This window comes from Pyrus communis, chromosome 2 (assembly GCF_963583255.1).
Source record: "Pyrus communis chromosome 2, drPyrComm1.1, whole genome shotgun sequence".
Classification (NCBI taxonomy): Eukaryota; Viridiplantae; Streptophyta; class Magnoliopsida; order Rosales; family Rosaceae; genus Pyrus; species Pyrus communis.
The window spans coordinates 2,337,541-2,356,959 of NC_084804.1; the positions used below are offsets into that span (position 1 = coordinate 2,337,541).

Here is a 19,419-nt window from a genome sequence, read left to right on the forward strand (position 1 = left end):
ATTGAAGCCTCACCTACATGTGATGTTAAAATATCTCTAATATTTAAAATTAAAAAAAAAACAAAAAAAAAAAAACAAAAACCTCCCCACTCCCCCCATGTTCTTTCTCTCTCTCTCTCTCTCTCTCTCTCTCTCTATATCTCTCTCTCCCCCTCTCTCCTTCTCATTTTCTAAAAAAATATGTTCATACACACAAATACAGATAAACAGAAGAAGGATAAGTCAATTTGTTCGTGGTGCCTTCGTTTCAGGTAAGTCTGTCGGCCTTAATCTTATATACACGGCACTTTTCTGTGGACCTAATCATCCAAATTGCAAAATCTTTGCATGCCTGCGATTTCTCCTAATGGCCAACTTCTACGAAATCAAACGTAAACTTTACAATGCGCGTGTTCATCTTTTTTTCCATCTATACCTTATCCAACTGCCCCCAACTACATGCATAAATTTTGATATGGATAACGTGTGCCCCAGTATAAAGGGAACATCTTTTTGGTTAAGAATTTATGGGATATTACGAATGCTAGTTTCGTATTTCACACTCCATTTCCTGAGTTTGAATTTTGCACCGGTGAATCATAAAATAGTGATCAATTGAAGGTTAAAATACCTATGTGCGTCCTTCCGACTCCTTAAAAAAAATAGAATACAATGAAAAAAACCACCAACTAATCTCTTTTAAGAATGAAAACACAATATACCACTTATTATTTATCTCCAGTGTGAACGAAGGGTGGACGTGGGGCCATTGACAAGAAAAAAGTGCAAAAGGGCCGTTACCATGTTATGGGATTGTGCTAGTCGTTGTCATGTTAATTAAATTACTTAATTTTCCAAAGTAATTTGAATAAGGATAATGAAGGTAGCTAATCAAATTAAATTAAATTAATCATAAAGATGCATGGTTACTTTTGCATGCCAGTGATTTGTCACCCTCTCCTCAAAATATTGGGCGGGCGGTGGTGAGAGGGAAAAGCCAGCAAATGGGGTGTGCTGATTGGGCAGCTGCAAGACGAGGGAAGGATATTTGGTTACGTACGTACGAGGATTCCCAGTCAAAGTCTTCACTCCAAAGTCGTTACTGATCAACAGTTTACCGTTTACACCGTCCATTTATTGAGTGTCTGCCATTTGTAAATTTCCTCCATTGTTACGGTTTACAGAATATTCATAGTTGCATATCAGTATATTCTCTATAATCTGAATTGGATCACTCAACCCTACACCTCAGACAATACTCACACGAGAATGAGAGATTTTTCAGTGTGACCGTCATAATAAAAACACGTGATATATCATCCGTATTCCCGTTACAACTAAACATTCTCCATGGGAATAGAGATGGAAAGAATATGCTCATGGGTCATATTGGTCGTTTTTTTATGTACTGCGCATGAGGCTCATCGATCATATGATCAAATTAGAATCTTTCTCAATAAATAGTAAGACAAGTTTGAAAAGGTTTTTTAATGCTCAAATTTAACAATAGCAGTTTTTTCACGAAAATTGTATGATGCGAGACATTATTTTAATTTTAATTATTTTTGCGAACAAAACTATCATCTATTTTTGTATGGTTGTAGGAGGCTACGAGCATCGTAACTTTATTAGTATTTTTACATTGATCTCTTCTCACATTGCTAAAGAAAACTGAAAATCTAGATTATATTCAACAAAAATAATAATAATAATAATGTACAACTAATAAGTTCTGCCTTCTAATCATGTATATCATGAAGTACACATGGTGGTTAAGTATGGTTGGCAGTATGAATCATAGAAACGCCACTGTTACAAACTTTAGTAGTTCTAGACTTCCTTGTTGTGGAAGCACGCATGGTGGCTATGCTAGGAAGTGGTGTCGGCCATCGTGGGAGGACAAACGGGAACGCACGGATTTTTTTATCATCCGATTCATGCTTAGCCAAAACCGTCTCTGTACGAATGTTGCAAATGAAGATGCATTTATCCGCTTCTAAATACACGATATCCTCATCAAACGAGTTCAAATGCAGCAGTTTAGTTGAAGCACGGTGCAAGTGACGAAGACCAGATTCATCGAGCATTGGGGACAAGGAAACGTTATATATCAAGCAAAAGTTTCCTTCCTCAATCTCTCCTTTGAACCCCCAAATATGAACGCGACTCCCATTGACCACATCTGTGAGGCACAAACAGCCTCGCCGCACACATAAGCGTCTAGATCTAGAGTAATCCGATTCATCTTGATGCTCGTGATCAATGTTAATGAAGCGACATTTATCGAAAACATCAGCATTACTAGTACTACCAGTAATGTTTTTGTTACTGTCGTATGCCAACGGATCCAACTCCATAATCCCGGCTTTACCCGACCAATACAACTTTCCTTTGAAAGCAACTCCTTCCGGCTGGGCCAAATTCATGTAAGACTCGCAGAACACCAAATGATTTTTTGGTCGGCATGGTACAACAAACTCTCTCCATTCACCAGTCTCGGAAGAAAACATCACCATGTTTAATTTAAGAGCATTGTGTTTGTGATGAATTAGCACAACCCTGCACCTATATTCAGCGTTACTACTACTAGAACCATCTTGTTCCAAATTTTTATCATCTTCCCTGTAAGGATCGCAGATGAATCCTACTCTATCTCTCCTCCATTCGAATTTCAATGGCGGAAGAGCAACCCATTGCATGGTGTATGTATTGCAGATATAGTAATAACTTTCCCCAGCTTCGTTGTTGCACAAAGCTAAGTCATTATACATCGACACTAACAGTGATTTGTAAAATACACCGTCAGAACGCCGCGGAAGGAAACTCTTAGTATAAAATCTCTGTGTTATAGATTTTGGGAGCTTGGGATATAGGCAACGATTGTAGCGACATAATGAAGACCAAGAGAACAACACACTACCCGTGATGGGATTTTGTTCTAATTCCCTTTGGAAACGTGAAAACTGGCGAACAAAATACGAACTGTTGAGGAGCACGAACCAACGCTTGGACACGCACATGCATTGGAAAACCAAGTTGCAAGGGAGCCATGAAAGGATTCGAACGAATAGGTCCTTAGGGAGATCATCAATATTCACGACGTTCGTTTTATGCTGATGCTCCATGGGGAAGGAAAGGCTTGGAGATACCTAAGATGAACTGATTGTCTGATAGTAATTAGCTAGGGCGATACCGGAACTATATTCTGAAATTATGTCAAGAACAGGTTTACCGTAATATTTCAATCTGAGTACTCTTTGAATCTGTTCGTCGCATTGAGAAGGTAAATATATTATATATAGAGATTCATAAAGCGTGGACAGCAAGAAAGGCCAAATAGACGTAATCGTACAAGGATAAGTTATACACTCTCAATGCAGGAGACGGAAAATAAAACTCTCCTAATTAGACAAGGATTACTATTAGGGTACTCCTAATCAGCTTCCAAATTAGTTTTCTTTCTTCTTGATGAAAACTTGCAAACAAATTGGAAACGGGAACTGTTATTGGCATTCCAAAAAACCTTACATTCCAATTAAAAAGAAACCGGGATGACATTTCTATAGTGCCAATAACAACTCTATTAGAAATTTGAAAACTTAAAAATAAACCAGCCCTAAAGCTAGTAAGAATTAACGAGGTATTAGAACTAACCTAGAGCAAAAAAAAAAAAAAAAAAAATGGAACTAAACCACAAATTAGAAGGAATCATAAAGCAAATATGAATCGTATTTAATCGATCTTGATCTCTAAAGGGGAAGGGAATGAACATGACCTCGTGTGCTGGGATGAACACGTTTAATCCTAGCTTTCGTCATTTAACAAAGATGAAAAGGCCTAATTCATTCCAAGCAATACGAACCCAAATTTATTGAGACAGGCCTACTGATACAATTGAAATCAACATCTTATGAAGGAATCATCTAAAATACTATTGCTCCAATAATTCTCCATCATCATTCTGTAGAATCTGTACCGATGATTGATTAAAGCGGCTCATTTTACTCGCAGCAGGAGCAACTGCTCACCGTTTGGTAAACAATCCTTGAGTTAATGATGAGAAATCAAAATCGCTTCCTGACTTTATTGAAGGGAAAGAAGATATTGGTGACGCTGATGAAAATCCGTTAGCTCCGATGTTTGTGACACCATTAATTGGAGTTACTGGCCTCGTCCTGTACATGCTGCAAGAAAAGTTTCACAAAAAAATCACATGGTTAATCAATGTTCTTCATTTTTTTATTTTCAAAAATATTTCAGTCTGAATCATATGGTTTCAGATACCGCCCTATATTATAGTACAGGGTGAATTTATCATGATCATGTCGAACTGATATATAATGTGTACCTTGATGTTTGGAAAGGAACTGTATTCCCTACCGGACGTGTATGATGGCTGTTTCCAATCTGGTGCAAGAAAAGCAATGACAAGATAAGAGATGGAACATCAAATGGAAAACACTAGTTGTAAGCTTTGTCATAAGCACAACCTGAGGATAATGTTGTGGATGAACAGGTACCAGGTATCCAGGAACTTGGCGACCAATGCTTTGCCCATTTCGGGCAGCTAAGTGCTGGATAGAATGGGAGCCAGGTTGTACGTATGCAGGAGCGGAATGGGATCCACTAGATTTCACCACAGTCGCCAAGGGTAATGCTTGTTGTTGGGATGTCATTGCAAGTTGCTGCTGATGCACAGAGGATGGAGAAGTCACGCTGGACTGCCCAAAATCCAATATGAAATTTGTTAAACGTAAACCTACATAGTTCATCGACAGATCAAATTCTATCACAACACTGTATCAATAGTTAGATATGGCATGCTAAACAACTTTGCAACATATACCTTCTTGAATAAGTTCATGAGGTCATTCTGCACATAATTCTGAGGTTTCATTGAAAACGGTTGAGTGTCGGGGGTTGGATGTACAAATAAATCCTCGAGACCACCATATTTTGGTTGAATCTTGCTTTCGGATGATTCTGGCCTTTTACTTTTCTCTTCTGTCAACTTTGTTTCAACTGCTGCATGTTAAAGAGGTACGAGGTCAGCGGTAAGGCCAAAGCCAAACTTGTAAGATGTAATCGATTTGGAGATTTTCATCGATGGAATGCGAGATAATGAAGCAACAGTTCTCTCATGATGATAAATAAAAGAAACATACCCTGGTTACCAGCCAATGTATTCGTATTGGCAGGTATCACCGAGTCATTTTCTATAGCTTCCTCCATGGATAGCAAATTGAACAAATGAGTAGCATAATCCACTTTAACTGGTTCTGAAACGGGCCTAACACTACCTGACTCACTTGCTGGTTCAACTTTCAAGACTACTGGTTTTGGTTCCTGTGCAAGTTCTTGTGGTTTAGGTTTCTGATCAAGTTCTTGTTGTTTTGGTTTCTGCACAAGTTCTTGTTGTTTTGGTTTCTGCACAAGTTCTTGTTGTTTTGGATCATGACTGATCTGTCCACCAAGACCAACAAGTTTACTTTCATCAACACCATCAACAGAGAAAGGAACCAAGAGATATACTAAAACAAGAAGCAGCATGATATGTATCAGTTGTCAATCGAGAGGGAAATAACCGAATAAAATCTACCTGCTGCGTTGTCAAGTTATTTGTACTGTGTGTACGAGCACCTTTCTGCTCCTCGGAAAACTGTTCCATCTTTTTCAAATGGACATGTTGAGTACTAGTTTCAGGTCTCGCTCTATAAACGGAAGTCATTGCCTCACTCACCCTCGCAGGTGATTTCGCTTTTCCATCCCTAGGAACCCATTTTTTGTGTTCATACCTAATAGAGAACATAAGCACTCAAACACCTAAGCCCCAAATATGAACCGAAAATGAAAAACTAGTCGTGCATCATACATATACCAAGAATCTAAACCAAGAAAAAACGAAGTCATACTTTGCTCGAATGAAATTCTCGATTCCAACTCTGTCATACTTAGGAGGCAACTCGGCTTCCCAATAACTATTCGCTTTATTGTTTCCCATAGCTAGCAACCAAAATGAATTTCAGTACTTGCACCATTATTTCAAACTCGACTCCCACCAGAATGATAAGAAGCTGGTAAAACAGCATTGGTACTTACATTGGATAAACGCAACCTGCTCTGGGAGCCATGTATCCAAAGTCGCAGATCTCACCTTCAAAAGCATCCAAATCATCAGAATAATGCGGGAAAAAAATTGAACCGAAATTCATTAGCATAACGTAGAAAATATGGAATTGAGCACTATACAAACAGGAAAATGAATTCGAAGTTTGCATAGCCGAAAATTATACCTGTGATATATGTACCCCAAGACTCCTGTGGATCCCTGAACATTGCATGCATATGAAGATACCAAGATTCACGCTAGCCCATCGTGGAACTCTGCAACAAAAAAATGAGGTAACATTACAACAAGTTACCCATTCATATAAGATGTTAATGATGAAATAATCCTTTACCAAAATACAGTATTAAAACTAAATAGCTTGCATTAGTCGGTTTCTTCCCCTTGCTCTTTGCAATTCAACCTATCGTGTGCTTATGATTTAATGAAAAAAAAACTAATCTCAATAGTTCGTCACCAGATACGTACTTGGTTTTGCAGTCTGCGCATTCTCTGTTCTCTTGTAGTTTAAGAAGACCCTCCAATATCTACATACAAAAAAAAAAAAAAAAAAAAAAAAAAAACAGAAATGAGACCAAACCAAATCAGAGGTAATAAGATGAACATCCACTCTAGCTCAGGTAGATAGTGTCGTAACCAAAATAAGATTAAGAATCACTCTAGGGTATTTTAAGAATAATACGGGACGGTGACAATATCATAAGGATTCGATGTGGAAAAAAAGTGTCAACTGTTGACTACCTGACGCCCTCCTTTGATTTGAGACCGGCAGCGCAAGATAAACATAAACGGTTGGTGATAATGATCAAAAATAAAATTGTTGATGGGTTTTGAAGAAATTTTCAAAACCGATAAAAATCATGATTTATAAAAACCCAGTTTGCTCAGCCAAAATGAAAAAGCAGCACTGAAAAAGTTCATGAATCAATAAAGCACATAAACCCAATCACAGTTTTCCATCTAGAAGCAAACTTGGAGCGATATCCTTTTTCTTTTTTCATTCAACAAACACTGAATGTAGCAGTTATCTCTATCCAGTCCAATCCAATCCTATCTAATCCTTAACACCAAACAAGGCCTAAGATTGCAAGGTATTATGCCATAGCCAACTTGGAACATATCTGTTAATTCATGCTGAGCTAAAAACTCAAACCAACAAAGCCAAAAACTGCATTCCCGCAATAACAAGGACTTGCGGGAATGGAGTTCACAGAACTTGAGTAAAAATAATAGAGAAAATCAAATCTTTGAACCAAAAAGTAGAGAAAATTACAGAACTTGATATTACAAAAGTAAAAAAACGAAGAGAGAGAGACACCTTTCTGTGTTTGGCATTAAGCTCTTTTGAAACGCTAGCCTTCTGGTTCATGTTGCTACTGCCACCCAATTATCCAAACACCCTCTTCTCTCTCTCTCTCTCTCTCTCTCTCTCTCTCTCTCTCTCTCTCTCTCTCTCTCTCTCTCTCTCTTAAACTCTTTCTCCTAAACTCTCTCTCCTCTGTTTCTCTCTCTAAAACAGGTTGCGTCTTTGTTTGTGCTTCTGGAAATGGGAAAAGTGGGAATATTTGCTTTTGCTTTGCTTTGCTGATGATGTCGTCGTTGTGTGTTGGACATTGGAAGGTGGCATGGACATTTTGGCTTTTTCCCTTCGCGTCACGCGTGTTGTTGGCCTTTGACGGCGCCGCCCTCAGTTTTTTCATTCGTTTGGAATTTTCTTCTCCACTCTACTGTTTGGTTTAACGACCAGACAACCATACATATTTTTAGTCCCTTTTATTTAGTCCCAACCCTCTTATCTGCCGCTTCCGTCGATCAAGAAAACAAAACAATCTGTCGCTCCCTGTGCAAACTCTACCTTGTAAATACCACCAATTTTTTGTAATTAGAGGAAATATGTTTTATTTCGGCCTGACGTGTTATGTTGTAGAAAATATAGGTTGGTTATCTAATTCATCTCGGCAGCATAATATATACACAACTTGACACAATACATAAACAAAGTATTCTCCTTCCTTTAGATTATGTGGATTAAATCAAAATCCAATGCAACGAGCAAAGTAATACCAAGTTTTCATAAGCAAGAAAGGGATGACTTGTAATTAATTACTTTATTAGGTACAAATATGCATAAATTATGCCCTGATTATGATGTGAGTTACTGCCTCATAGGATCTCTTGCTGACGAGAACGACTTTCATGGCACGAGTACTCTCCTCGCTATACATTATGATTGATGCATGGTCGTAATATTAATTTGGTCCTTTGGTTTGGTTGTACCAACACCAATAATACATTTTTTTAAAAAAAAATTTAAATCATCAATTATAAACACCAACTAAACACAAAATATAAAATATTATCTTTGAGAAATATATTGTAAAAAATACATGAACGAACTAATTGAACACCTCATCTTCAAAGAATGAGAGAGTTGATCCAAATCCAAACCCAGGTAATATGACAGAGGTAAAAATATTGACACACGGAAAACCAAAAATCGCATTCACGTACACGAGAGAATGCTTCGAATCACTCCCTCTTCTTGTTTAACATCTTCTTCTCCACGTCTCCGCTGTAAGGAGCAACGTGGTACGCATATTGCTGAAGAACCGAAAACACAACCATCTCCAAACATGTCAAGACATTTTGAATAGCTTCCTCGATGTGCTCCACATCTAACCAGAAATGGTGAGATCGAATGACGCCCACAGCAGCTAATATGTCAATGACCACTCCCTGCAATTGGATCAAAACCTTGTGTGTTAATAAATGGCACAATCAAAAGTTTATAGAGTGAATTAAGTCAATAATTGGCCTTAAAATAATTTTTAGGTGGCGTTTAACCAAAAGCTGATCAGTTACAAAACCGAGAATGACAAACCAAGGTTGCAAATAATCACTCTTAGATTGTAGTTCTATCAAATTATGCGAACAGTCTGGAACAAGTAAAATAAGTTTCATATCCTTTTCCTCGGTATCTTTGTGGATTTGTTTACATTCTACATCCTTGGCTGCATTTTCTCTAAAGCTGCACACACAAATTGGGCATGCAAAAGAATGAACAAGATGTACCTGCCAAAAGATGAAGAAGACAATTCCCTTGATGCACAGGAACTTTGCAAGGGGCGAATGTGGTGCCAATTCCTTTGCAAACACATGGTAAAACAGCACTAGAGAGTACAATGCTAAGGAAACAGAAAGGTTAAGAATCACAGTGAAGGTCCAGCCCAACCAACTAGGGTACAGCCCAAGTGCTTGTAGAGTTATCATCAAAACAGAACAAACTGGGCGTATGATGACAAACTGCCATGTCCAATATTTGAGTAGCTTCAGGGTCTGGTGGTTTAACCGAACAGTGCGAGGCTGCAGTTTGTAAAGCCACATTGTATCTGTTATTATATGATAGATTTAACATACACAATGAATTATGCTTACATATCCATTGCGATGAAAACTGAAACAGCATAAAGCTAACTCGTACCTGAAAAAGAGTCATAGGAAACGAGTGGTGAATTTCTCTTCCCTTGATTTCATCTGGCACGATATTTTTGCTTATGGATATCTTCAGGTAACTATACATAAGAGCCAAGAACTTAGCAATTACCTGGAAGTAGGAACACAAGAAGTTAGCATTTGTACAAGCCATATGAAACAGTTGACAATAACAAAAACCGTAATGAAGTTGGAGGCACTCACCAAAGCCTCGTAACATTCCTTAATAGAGTCCAAAAACATGAAAAATGTTTTGCTTCCCTTAATATCCAATAAACCCACAAAGGAGTCAACTGCATATATAGGAGCCATAAGAATAATAATTATTATCGCCTTCTGCTCCTTCGGGTTCTTCCAGTAAAAGAGATGTTGCGACAATAACTGTATTGTGAAATGCATTGTGAGCATCACACAACCTGCGGATCCTAGCACGGTCAACTGGCCACGATCCATTGTACTAAAATCCATTATTCAGCAGTCGGATGGAAGCCAAGGTCGCAATCTCCCCAAAGAATATTAAATGATCCTCCGATTCTACTTGTTAAGTTCAATGTGGAAGGTATAAAAGTCAGTCATATCCGAGTGATGCATATTCAAGCATGCCTATCAAAGTAAACATTTACAGGAGCAACACCTCAAATAGACACCTACAATCTCCATCAACATATATGTTCTCGAGCGTCTAAATACTACAATCTCCGAATTGCCTAACATTGTTAACGTCTTACTCCAAAATTTCACACTACAGTTGGTTGTTAAGGATGTTGCAATAAGACTATGGAGATTCGAGACCGAAACTCTACAATTGGTTCCACTATTCATGATTATTTCAAGTAAACCAGAAAAATTCACGATCATTGAGAGTACCCTTTTTCCAAATTTTCACTTCCTCTTAAGATTTTAGTTCAGACAGCCAGTTGGCCATCATTATACCTCTAAAGCTCGAAAATTCCAACAAAACAACCATCTTGATTTCACTAGACATATAAGCATTTCGTCTGAGTTTTCTAAAACAACTGACAATTCACACAGAAAAGAATAACACAGAAAACCCATGATTGATCGAAACTAACATAGCGAAAAACAAGATTATTAGATAACGAATTTGAAATGTTGGTGAAAGAACCAAAAAAAAAAAAAAAAAGAACAAGGTTTTTCTGAAACAGTTCAACTTGTTCCAGAAATCGTATTAAAGCTAATGTCTTTAAATAAAGATTGTAAACAAGTTGCAAGAATTGAAGGAGCAGAAGAAGAAGAAAATCACCCGAATCCCAATCCCAATCCGAGTAATTGAGTGGATCCAATTCACGAAATCTGAGAGACCCCTCTGTGTTTGTGCTGAAATTTAAGTGAAGGAATGGGATTTTCGCCGACCCACTTGAGCTTGTTATTTGAATTGGATCAGTGAGTGTGCATGCCGATTGCTGTCTTGTTATCGGAAGCTGAATACTTTACTCATTTATCACATGCCAACAACCCTCTCAATCTCTCAAGGTGGGACTATGTTTTTGTAGTGCTGTTATTGTAAAGGATAAGGATTCTCTCATCTCTTTTGTTTTCCTCTCCTTCCTTTGTCTCGTATTTGAACAATCACAATTAAACCACGTTAGTATCTTATATTAATTTTTTATAAAAAAAAAAAAAAAGAATATAAGAGGAAGAGATGGAAGGGGATTGAAAGCGAAGAGAAAAGAATCTTAGTCCTCATGGAAATTATGCCCAAGAGGCGAATTCCACTTTTAAAAGAATCTCATTAATATTTCTCATCATGCAATGGGGTTCAACCCCATTGTCGTTTTATGCACCGGGACGAGGTATTGTCTTCCCTTTTGTGCTACCGTGGCGACTAACGCTAGTTCGTGTCCTGTTGGACACGAACCACGGAAGAGACCTTGTTCAAATAATTCGACTGCTATATTAGCCGCCTGCCCGCCATCAGCGCCATCCCTCTAATTGGTCTGAATCTCATGATCCATCTCTACATACGTATAGCATTCGTTATGTACATGTTCAAATGGCACGTCTTTTGTATGAAAATTGGAAACTGAATGACCCTTTTTCTGTAATTTATTCTCATAATACATGTTTTCGACATAAGCATTGCGATACCACATATGCGCAGCCAGCGTTATTCTAGACCCGACATCACGAGGTGTAAACTATATTGTTCGCTTGATCCAACTTAATTGCAATAATCACACAACGAGCAGTATCTTTCCGATATGCTGGCTACTTTCCATGAGCCGGTGAGCTTCCGCTGCTTCAGATAACGGAAAAGACTTGTATATCACGGTTTTAACCTTGCCAGCAACAATTGCTGGCCACACATTGTTCTCCACCTCCCTAACAATTACCGCTTTGTTCTCGGGACTTCTGTATCGCAAGCCAGCAGCTGCATACACAACCAACCATATAATATAAGGATGTAACTAACACAAATTATTAGATTACACAATGCACAAAAGCTTTTTGCAAATGCGAGGAGAACAATGTCACTAATAACTGGAAAAATCAGTACTTGATTGAAAACATATCACTTAAACTACGTCAACATCTTAAATGAGAAAAACCCAAACTCGAATGTCCAAACCAAGTTACTAAGACCCAGTATAAATTCTACTACCTTGGATGGTGAGACGCCTCGAAAGCACAGCACGAAGATCTAATTCTGTAACAGGACCACTCATGAGCCCAATAACAAAAAGCCTCCCATCAAAGTTTAAGCTGTCAAGGTTCCGCCGGAAATAGTCTGCCCCAATGCTATCCAAGATAACATCAACACCTGCCATTGTTATACCAATATGTTTTTTTCTTATCCCATAGTACCACTAAATAAAAATTAAAAGGTACGGTAATCTATTTTTGGGGATGACGAATGGGGTGTTGATGCAAGTTGATGCAAGTGACCAAACCTTTGCCGCCTGTTTCTTCTTTCACCCGTGCAACAAAGTCCTCTGTCTTGTAATTGATGCATACGTCGGCTCCAAGATTCTTGCAAACAGCTAACTTTTCCTCATTTCCTGGAGATCAAGATCTATATCAATAAACATGAAAAACTGATTTTATGCCATAAAAAAAAAAAAGAAAACTCGCCGGCTTACCCGCTGTGACAAAAACCCTTACTCCCTGGTATTTGGCTATCTGAATTGCAAATGTACCAATTCCACTGGAGCCCCCATGAACCTGAGATTTTAGCAGGTCGTTCAGTGATATATAAAGTGATGCATCACAGACGAAGAAAGCAATCGACTTTATCACTTATGCTAAAGTAGGTCTGGAAGTTACCAGAAATGTTTCACCAGCAGAAAGCCGACTCATCATAAATACAGTCGACCAAACAGTGCACGCCACCTCAGGAAAGCTAGCAGCATCCGTCAAAGAAATACCAGGTGGGATGGGAAAAACTTGTCCTACTGGAACAGCCACCTTCTCGGCATACCCTCCCCCACTAAGAAGAGCACACACCTGCACAACACAGGATGACACGGTTCAAGTACACTACATCCATCATCTCTATACTTGAATCAATAAACCCTTTGAGGGAAAACAAAGACTCAAATCCTATTTCACTGCCAGAGTGGAACAAGGGGCTATAGTAAAATACAGTGAAATGCTAAAGACGCATATATTAGGTCTAAAACTAAGTTCATACGGGGTGTCTCCTGCTCCTCCCGCGATACAATTCATTTCCCGACCATTCTCTCATGTTAAGAACTCCAACCAGTCCAATGCTTCTTAAGCCAAACACTATAGGCAACTGGGACCTGCACTATGAACAAGCTAAGCGAAAACCGCTTCCTTTTCCAGTTTTGCAAGACTTGACTCATTGCCCCAAAAAGTTTCGATGGGCAAACTTAGGATATCAATCCATTACCTTGTCCTATATATAGAAAGTAAAACTCAAGCAAATTCAAACAGTGATCACCCCAATTTAACTTCCTTATATGATTCATTTTTCATCTTAGTTTCAGCTTACTTTAAAATACACTACGAAATCTCTCTAATTCCCTCTAATTCCTCAACTTTCTCAAATACTTTAAAATCAATTTCTAATTGAGTACACCCGGATTTCTAAGGATTTTAGTAAATTATCTTAAAACTCTAATTGAATACACCTACAATTTCAGAGAATCACTTAAAATCCTGATTGAATTCCCCTAAATTCATTAAAAGAATTAAAATCCCTCAAAATTCCAATTGAATACATCCCCTAAGTCAACTGAATGTTAAAGTCTGGATTCTTTTGACAACGACGATATCATAAACGACTACAATCTACGAAGAGTGAGGTTTGAACTGTTAGACGAAGTCAAGCCCACAGCGACATTCCTGCAACTTGAGGAGTCTTCATCTGTTCAACCTCTTATCCTTAACTGTTCCTCGTTTATAGGGATTTTAACTTTTCAAATGTTTGTTGTAACTAAAGCTCCGCATGCAGTCTTTGATCAGATTTGTAATTGTTGAATGGTCCTTGTATCTCGGGTTTTCAAACCCTCTCTGTACTCTTCAAGTTAATATAAATACATGCATCCCATCATTAACTGGGTATGCAATTGAAGTGAAACAAACTGAGTCTCTAAAGTTTTACATGGTATTGAGCCCTACTGTCTAACGACAAAAGATTTTTTTTCCTCGCTTCCAATGGCTGACAACAATGGTGCTTCTTCTCAACCTTCCACTACAGTCGCTTCAAACACTCCCACCCATCCCTTTTCCTCCATGACTACCATGGTCCACATCAAGCTTGACAGGACCAACTACCCACTGTGGTTGGCCCAAATCCTTCCTATTCTCAAGAGTCGAGATTTAATGGGGTATGTTGATGGCACTGTCGTGTGTCCCCCTAAGCACTTACCTGGTGTGGCAACTATTAATCCTGCATATACCTCCTGGATGCAGCAGGATCAAATGATCCTCAGTTGGATCAATGGCTCTCTTACTGCGTCAGTTTTATCTGTCGTGGCTAGCAAGCGAAGTGCTCGAGCGACTTGGGAAGCCCTTGAGCAGAGGTATGCTTCTTCTTCACAAAATAGAATTTTGTTTCTCCGAAATGAATTGCTGCAGACAAAGAAAGGTGATCTCTCTGTGGCAGACTACTTGGATCGCATGAATGCGATTGCCGACAACCTTGCCCTCGCCGGGCAACCTGTGAGTGATGATGAGTTAGTCCAGATTGTGTTGAACAATCTTGGTCCAGCTTTTGAGATGACAGTTAGTGCTGCTCAGGCTCGTGATACACCTATCACGTATCCGACTCTTGAGGCGCTATTACTGACCACTGAAAGAAGGATGTTGGAGCACGCTGCTCCTGTGGTGGAGCAGAATCCTGTTACTGCTTTTGTTGCTGCAAGGGGTCGAGGTGGAGGTCGCGGACGTAGTGTTGGGCGCGGCTCTTCTCCATCAAACCGTGGTGCAGGTTCCTTTCAGCGAGGCTTCAATCCTCGTTCAAATAATAATCAGCGACTTGCTTCTGGGAATGGCGAACGTTGCGCTTCTAATGGTGAGCGAATTATTTGCCAAATATGTGGCAAACCTGGCCATCCGGCTCTTGACTGTTATCAACGGATGAATGTTGCGTTTGAAGGCCGCATCCCTGCCCAACGTCTCTCTGCAATGGTGTCGTCCCCTATTACTCTCAACAAACAACAAAATGGCAATTGGTTATTGGACACAGGAGCTAATGCACATATCACTCCAGATCTGCAAAACCTGGTAAACCCGAAGGAATATAATGGTAATGATGGTGTTGGTGGTGTAGGTAATGATTCTGGTATTTTGATCTCACATTATGGTTCTAATAAACTTCATACTGACGCTTGCTCATTTAAGTTACAAAACATCCTACACTGCCCTAAAGCCTCAACTAGTATAATTTCTGCCCATAAATTCACATTAGACAATGACTGTTATTTATTAATCTTTCCACATTTCTTTCTTGTCAAGGACCTCAAGACCCGGAGGACGCTTTTCCGAGGACGATGTGAGAACGGCTTATACCCGTTTTCAGGTGGCGGTGGACAAATTTCAAATCCATTTACAGCTTTCGTAGGTGTTCGAGTTTCTGTTCAAAAATGGCATGCCCGTCTTGGACATCCTGCCAACTCTACAATAAAGTTTTTAATTGCAAATAAATTGGTTCCAGTAGATGGTACCACCAATGTCAAGTTTTGTCAGTCTTGTCCTTTAGGCAAAAGTACCAAGTTGCCTTTCAAAGTGTCCGAGTCTGTTTCCCATTGTCCTTTACAGCTTTTACATTCTGATGTTTGGTGTTCTCCAATTATTTCCAATGAAGGTTTTCGTTATTATGTGTTGTTTGTTGATGATTACTCAAGATATTCTTGGATTTTTCCTATGAAAAATAAATCTCAAGTCTTTGAAATATTTACACAGTTTAAGGCCAAGGTTGAAAATATGTTCAATTTAAAAATTAAAACCCTTCAATGTGATGAAGGTGGTGAATACAAAAACATTGCCTTTCAAAATTTTTTAGCACTTCATGGAATTTCTCAAAGATTTTCGTGTCCTAAACATCCAGAACAAAATGGCATCGCTGAGCGTAAACATCGCCATATTGTTGAGACTGGCATTGTGATGCTTTCTCAATCACACATGCCTACTAAGTTTTGGTTTGATGCCTGTAGCACAGCAACATATCTGATCAATAGGTTGCCCACCCGTGTGTTGTCTAACACATCACCTTATGAGAAGTTATTTCATAAACCACCAAACTATGATACTCTTAAAATTTTTGGTTGTCAATGTTTTCCGTGGTTGGTGCCATACACAGCAAATAAACTTCAACCAAAATCAAAATCATGTGTGTTCTTAGGTTATTCTTTGAATCATCAAGGCTACAAATGTATGGATTTGTCCACGAGACGAGTTTATTTATCTCGCCATGTTCTATTCAATGAGAACTTTTATCCTTTTCAAGGACTCACATCTTCCTCTGAAAGCGTTCAACCACAAGGTACAACTTCTTCGCCAGAACTCTTATTTAATTTTCCTATTCACATGCCTTCTACTTTGACTGAGAACCATACTCCCGTACCTACCCTAACTCCCCCTTTATCACACATCACCTCTGACCATCCAAGCCCAACTGTCACCACTCCTATTCCACCTACTTTGACCGTGTCACCTAGTTCCATTCAAACACTCAATCCCTCTCCACCACAACCTTCATCTGCCAGCCCATACCACACGGTAACCCACCCTGCTCCTACTTCTTCACCTATACAAACTGACAACCCCAATGTGACTCCACAACCTAGTGTCCTAGGTTCCTCTCCCGTGTTAAATGAGCAAGCCACAGTAAATCATGGACCTATGCCAGTGCCTCACGAGGCTCCTATTGACACACCACACATCATGACCACACGTTCCAAGTCGGGAATACATAAACCAAACCCTAAATATGCTATGCATGTGCATGTTGCTATTAATGATGTTCCTGTTGAGCCTACGTGTTTTACTCAGGCAGTCAAATATCCAGAATGGAGAAATGCCATGGTCCAAGAATTTAATGCTTTGCAGCGTTGTGGGACGTGGAACTTGGTTCCATATCGTTCCAACATGAATGTTTTGCCCAACAAATGGGTGTTCAAAATCAAGAGGAATGCAGATGGTACAATTGAAAGACATAAAGCACGTTTAGTTGCAAATGGTTTTCATCAACAGGCTGGTGTGGATTACACAGAGACCTTCAGTCCTGTCGTCAAGCATAGTACCATAAGACTGGTTCTCAGTCTTGCAGTCTCGAAAAATTGGCATGTTCGACAGCTTGATGTGCAGAATGCATTTCTGCATGGCTATTTAAGTGAAGAAGTATATATGAGACAGCCTGCGGGGTTTGTTGACAAGCAATTTCCCCACCATGTTTGTAAATTGCAGCGGTCCATTTATGGTTTAAAACAAGCTCCTAGGGCTTGGTTTCACCGCTTTTCTGAATTTTTGCTTCAACTCGGATTTCACGAATCCACATGTGATTACAGTCTTTTTGTGTTTAATCAGAACGGTGTGTATCTCATCTTGTTAATCTATGTAGATGATATTCTACTTACTGGGAACAGTCCACAACAGATGGCACATTTGATCACCAAGCTACGTACTTTGTTTTCCATGAAAGATTTGGGACCTCTCCACTATTTTTTGGGTGTTGAAGTTAAGTATATTGGGAATTGCATGCATCTCAGTCAGTCCAAATATGCTCTGGACCTACTCACTAGCACAAAGTTCACCGAGGCTAAGCCTATATCCACTCCGGTTTCCTGTGGACAAAAGCTTAGTGCGTATGATGGTGAGGCGTATGAAAATCCAGCACATTATCGTAGTGTGGTCGGAGCATTGCAGTACATCACCATAACTCGACCTGATTTATCATACTCGGTCAATCAAGTATGCCAGTTTATGCATGCCCCCAAACTTGCTCACTGGACGGCTGTGAAACGTATTCTACGATACTTAAAAGCTACGCATAATCATGGTCTTCTTTACAAACCTGGAAATGCTACTTTGTCTGCGTTTTCTGATGCTGATTATGCTGGTAATCCAGATACTAGACATTCCACGGGTGGCTATTGTATTTATTTGGGTCCCAATCTTGTCTCATGGAGTTCAAAGAAACAGAAGACGGTGTCCAGGTCTAGTGCGGAGGCTGAGTACAGACAGTTGGCCTATACTGCAGCTGAGTTATCATGGCTTCGATCTCTCTTTAAAGATCTGCATTTGCATCTTTGTCAACCCACAATTTGGTGTGATAATGTCTCATCAATTGCACTTGCATCCAATCCTGTCTTCCATTCGCGCACAAAACATCTCGAGGTTGATTATCATTACGTACGGGAAAAGGTTGTTCGTGCTGAATTATTAGTGAATTACATTTGTTCTCAAGATCAGCTAGCTGATTTGTTCACCAAAGGTCTGTCTTCGTCTAGATTCAAATTATTAGTGTCCAAGCTTCCAGTTGTTCCTCAACCTGTTAGCTTGCGGGGGGGTGTTAGACGAAGTCAAGCCCACAGCGACATTCCTGCAACTTGAGGAGTCTTCATCTGTTCAACCTCTTATCCTTAACTGTTCCTCGTTTATAGGGATTTTAACTTTTCAAATGTTTGTTGTAACTAAAGCTCCGCATGCAGTCTTTGATCAGATTTGTAATTGTTGAATGGTCCTTGTATCTCGGGTTTTCAAACCCTCTCTGTACTCTTCAAGTTAATATAAATACATGCATCCCATCATTAACTGGGTATGCAATTGAAGTGAAACAAACTGAGTCTCTAAAGTTTTACATGAACTTGGGCGCAAAGCGGCGGGCACACTGCCCTGATAAATTTCAAGCCTAACACATCTGTAGAAAAAGCTCAAATTTTTAAGAGCGGACTACCTTCTCAAATTTCTTTCATTCAATATATGCATACACCCAAATGACCAAACACCTATCTTCCTTCTACTTTCCCACCATTTTCTCACCAACCAAACACATCAAAAACAAAAATCCAAATTTCAAATTACCCGATCACCGGCTTGCCAGCGCGACACGTGTTTCCCGACGGCCTCGATGGTTCCAGAACACTCGAGTCCCAGGTAGGGGCTGGAACCCGGAGGCGGCGGATACGCCCCCTTCCTCTGGATCGTGTCGGCCCGGTTCACCGCCGTGGCGGCGACTTTGATCAGAACTTCATCGTCTTTGAGCTGTGGGTCCTCGACTTCCTGGAGCTTCAGGACGTCGGGCCCACCTGGAGACGTTATCACTACGGCCTTCATTGAGGCTTTCGACTTTGAGCTTCCCACTGACAGCAGGACTCTTACACGTTCGCAACAGA

The 19,419-nt window shown here is 39.6% G+C and overlaps 3 protein-coding genes across 5 annotated transcripts; all 3 read right to left on the reverse strand.

Annotated features, from left to right (window-relative positions):
- Window positions 1-3,684: 3,684 nt before the first annotated feature.
- LOC137726435 (ADP-ribosylation factor GTPase-activating protein AGD5-like) lies at window positions 3,685-7,514 on the reverse strand. Of its 2 annotated transcripts, none has more exons than XM_068465367.1 (11): window positions 7,425-7,514; window positions 6,575-6,633; window positions 6,273-6,363; window positions 6,079-6,133; window positions 5,892-5,982; window positions 5,579-5,774; window positions 5,145-5,442; window positions 4,826-5,001; window positions 4,470-4,700; window positions 4,328-4,386; window positions 3,685-4,163 (listed from the first exon to the last, which is right to left on the reverse strand). In XM_068465367.1, the coding sequence occupies exons 1-11, from the start codon at window positions 7,473-7,475 to the stop codon at window positions 4,004-4,006; spliced, it is 1,467 nt and encodes a 488-aa protein (XP_068321468.1). In that variant the 5' UTR covers window positions 7,476-7,514; the 3' UTR covers window positions 3,685-4,003. The 2 variants fall into 2 exon arrangements, with proteins under 2 accessions (XP_068321468.1, XP_068321466.1); XM_068465365.1 differs by having other exon boundaries at window positions 4,826-5,004.
- Window positions 7,515-8,442: 928 nt separating this feature from the next.
- LOC137726440 (uncharacterized) lies at window positions 8,443-11,124 on the reverse strand. Of its 2 annotated transcripts, none has more exons than XM_068465372.1 (5): window positions 10,863-11,124; window positions 9,803-10,132; window positions 9,588-9,710; window positions 9,179-9,469; window positions 8,443-8,842 (listed from the first exon to the last, which is right to left on the reverse strand). In XM_068465372.1, exons 2-5 carry the CDS (start codon window positions 10,064-10,066, stop codon window positions 8,636-8,638), a joined length of 885 nt encoding a protein of 294 aa, XP_068321473.1. In that variant the 5' UTR covers window positions 10,067-10,132; window positions 10,863-11,124; the 3' UTR covers window positions 8,443-8,635. The 2 variants fall into 2 exon arrangements, with proteins under 2 accessions (XP_068321473.1, XP_068321474.1); XM_068465373.1 differs by having other exon boundaries at window positions 9,803-10,135.
- Window positions 11,125-11,635: 511 nt separating this feature from the next.
- Window positions 11,636-19,412, reverse strand: LOC137726436 (uncharacterized). The gene is made up of 6 exons (XM_068465368.1): window positions 19,109-19,412; window positions 12,884-13,063; window positions 12,700-12,781; window positions 12,511-12,618; window positions 12,222-12,380; window positions 11,636-11,990 (listed from the first exon to the last, which is right to left on the reverse strand). The coding sequence occupies exons 1-6, from the start codon at window positions 19,358-19,360 to the stop codon at window positions 11,794-11,796; spliced, it is 978 nt and encodes a 325-aa protein (XP_068321469.1). The 5' UTR covers window positions 19,361-19,412; the 3' UTR covers window positions 11,636-11,793.
- Window positions 19,413-19,419: the final 7 nt, after the last annotated feature.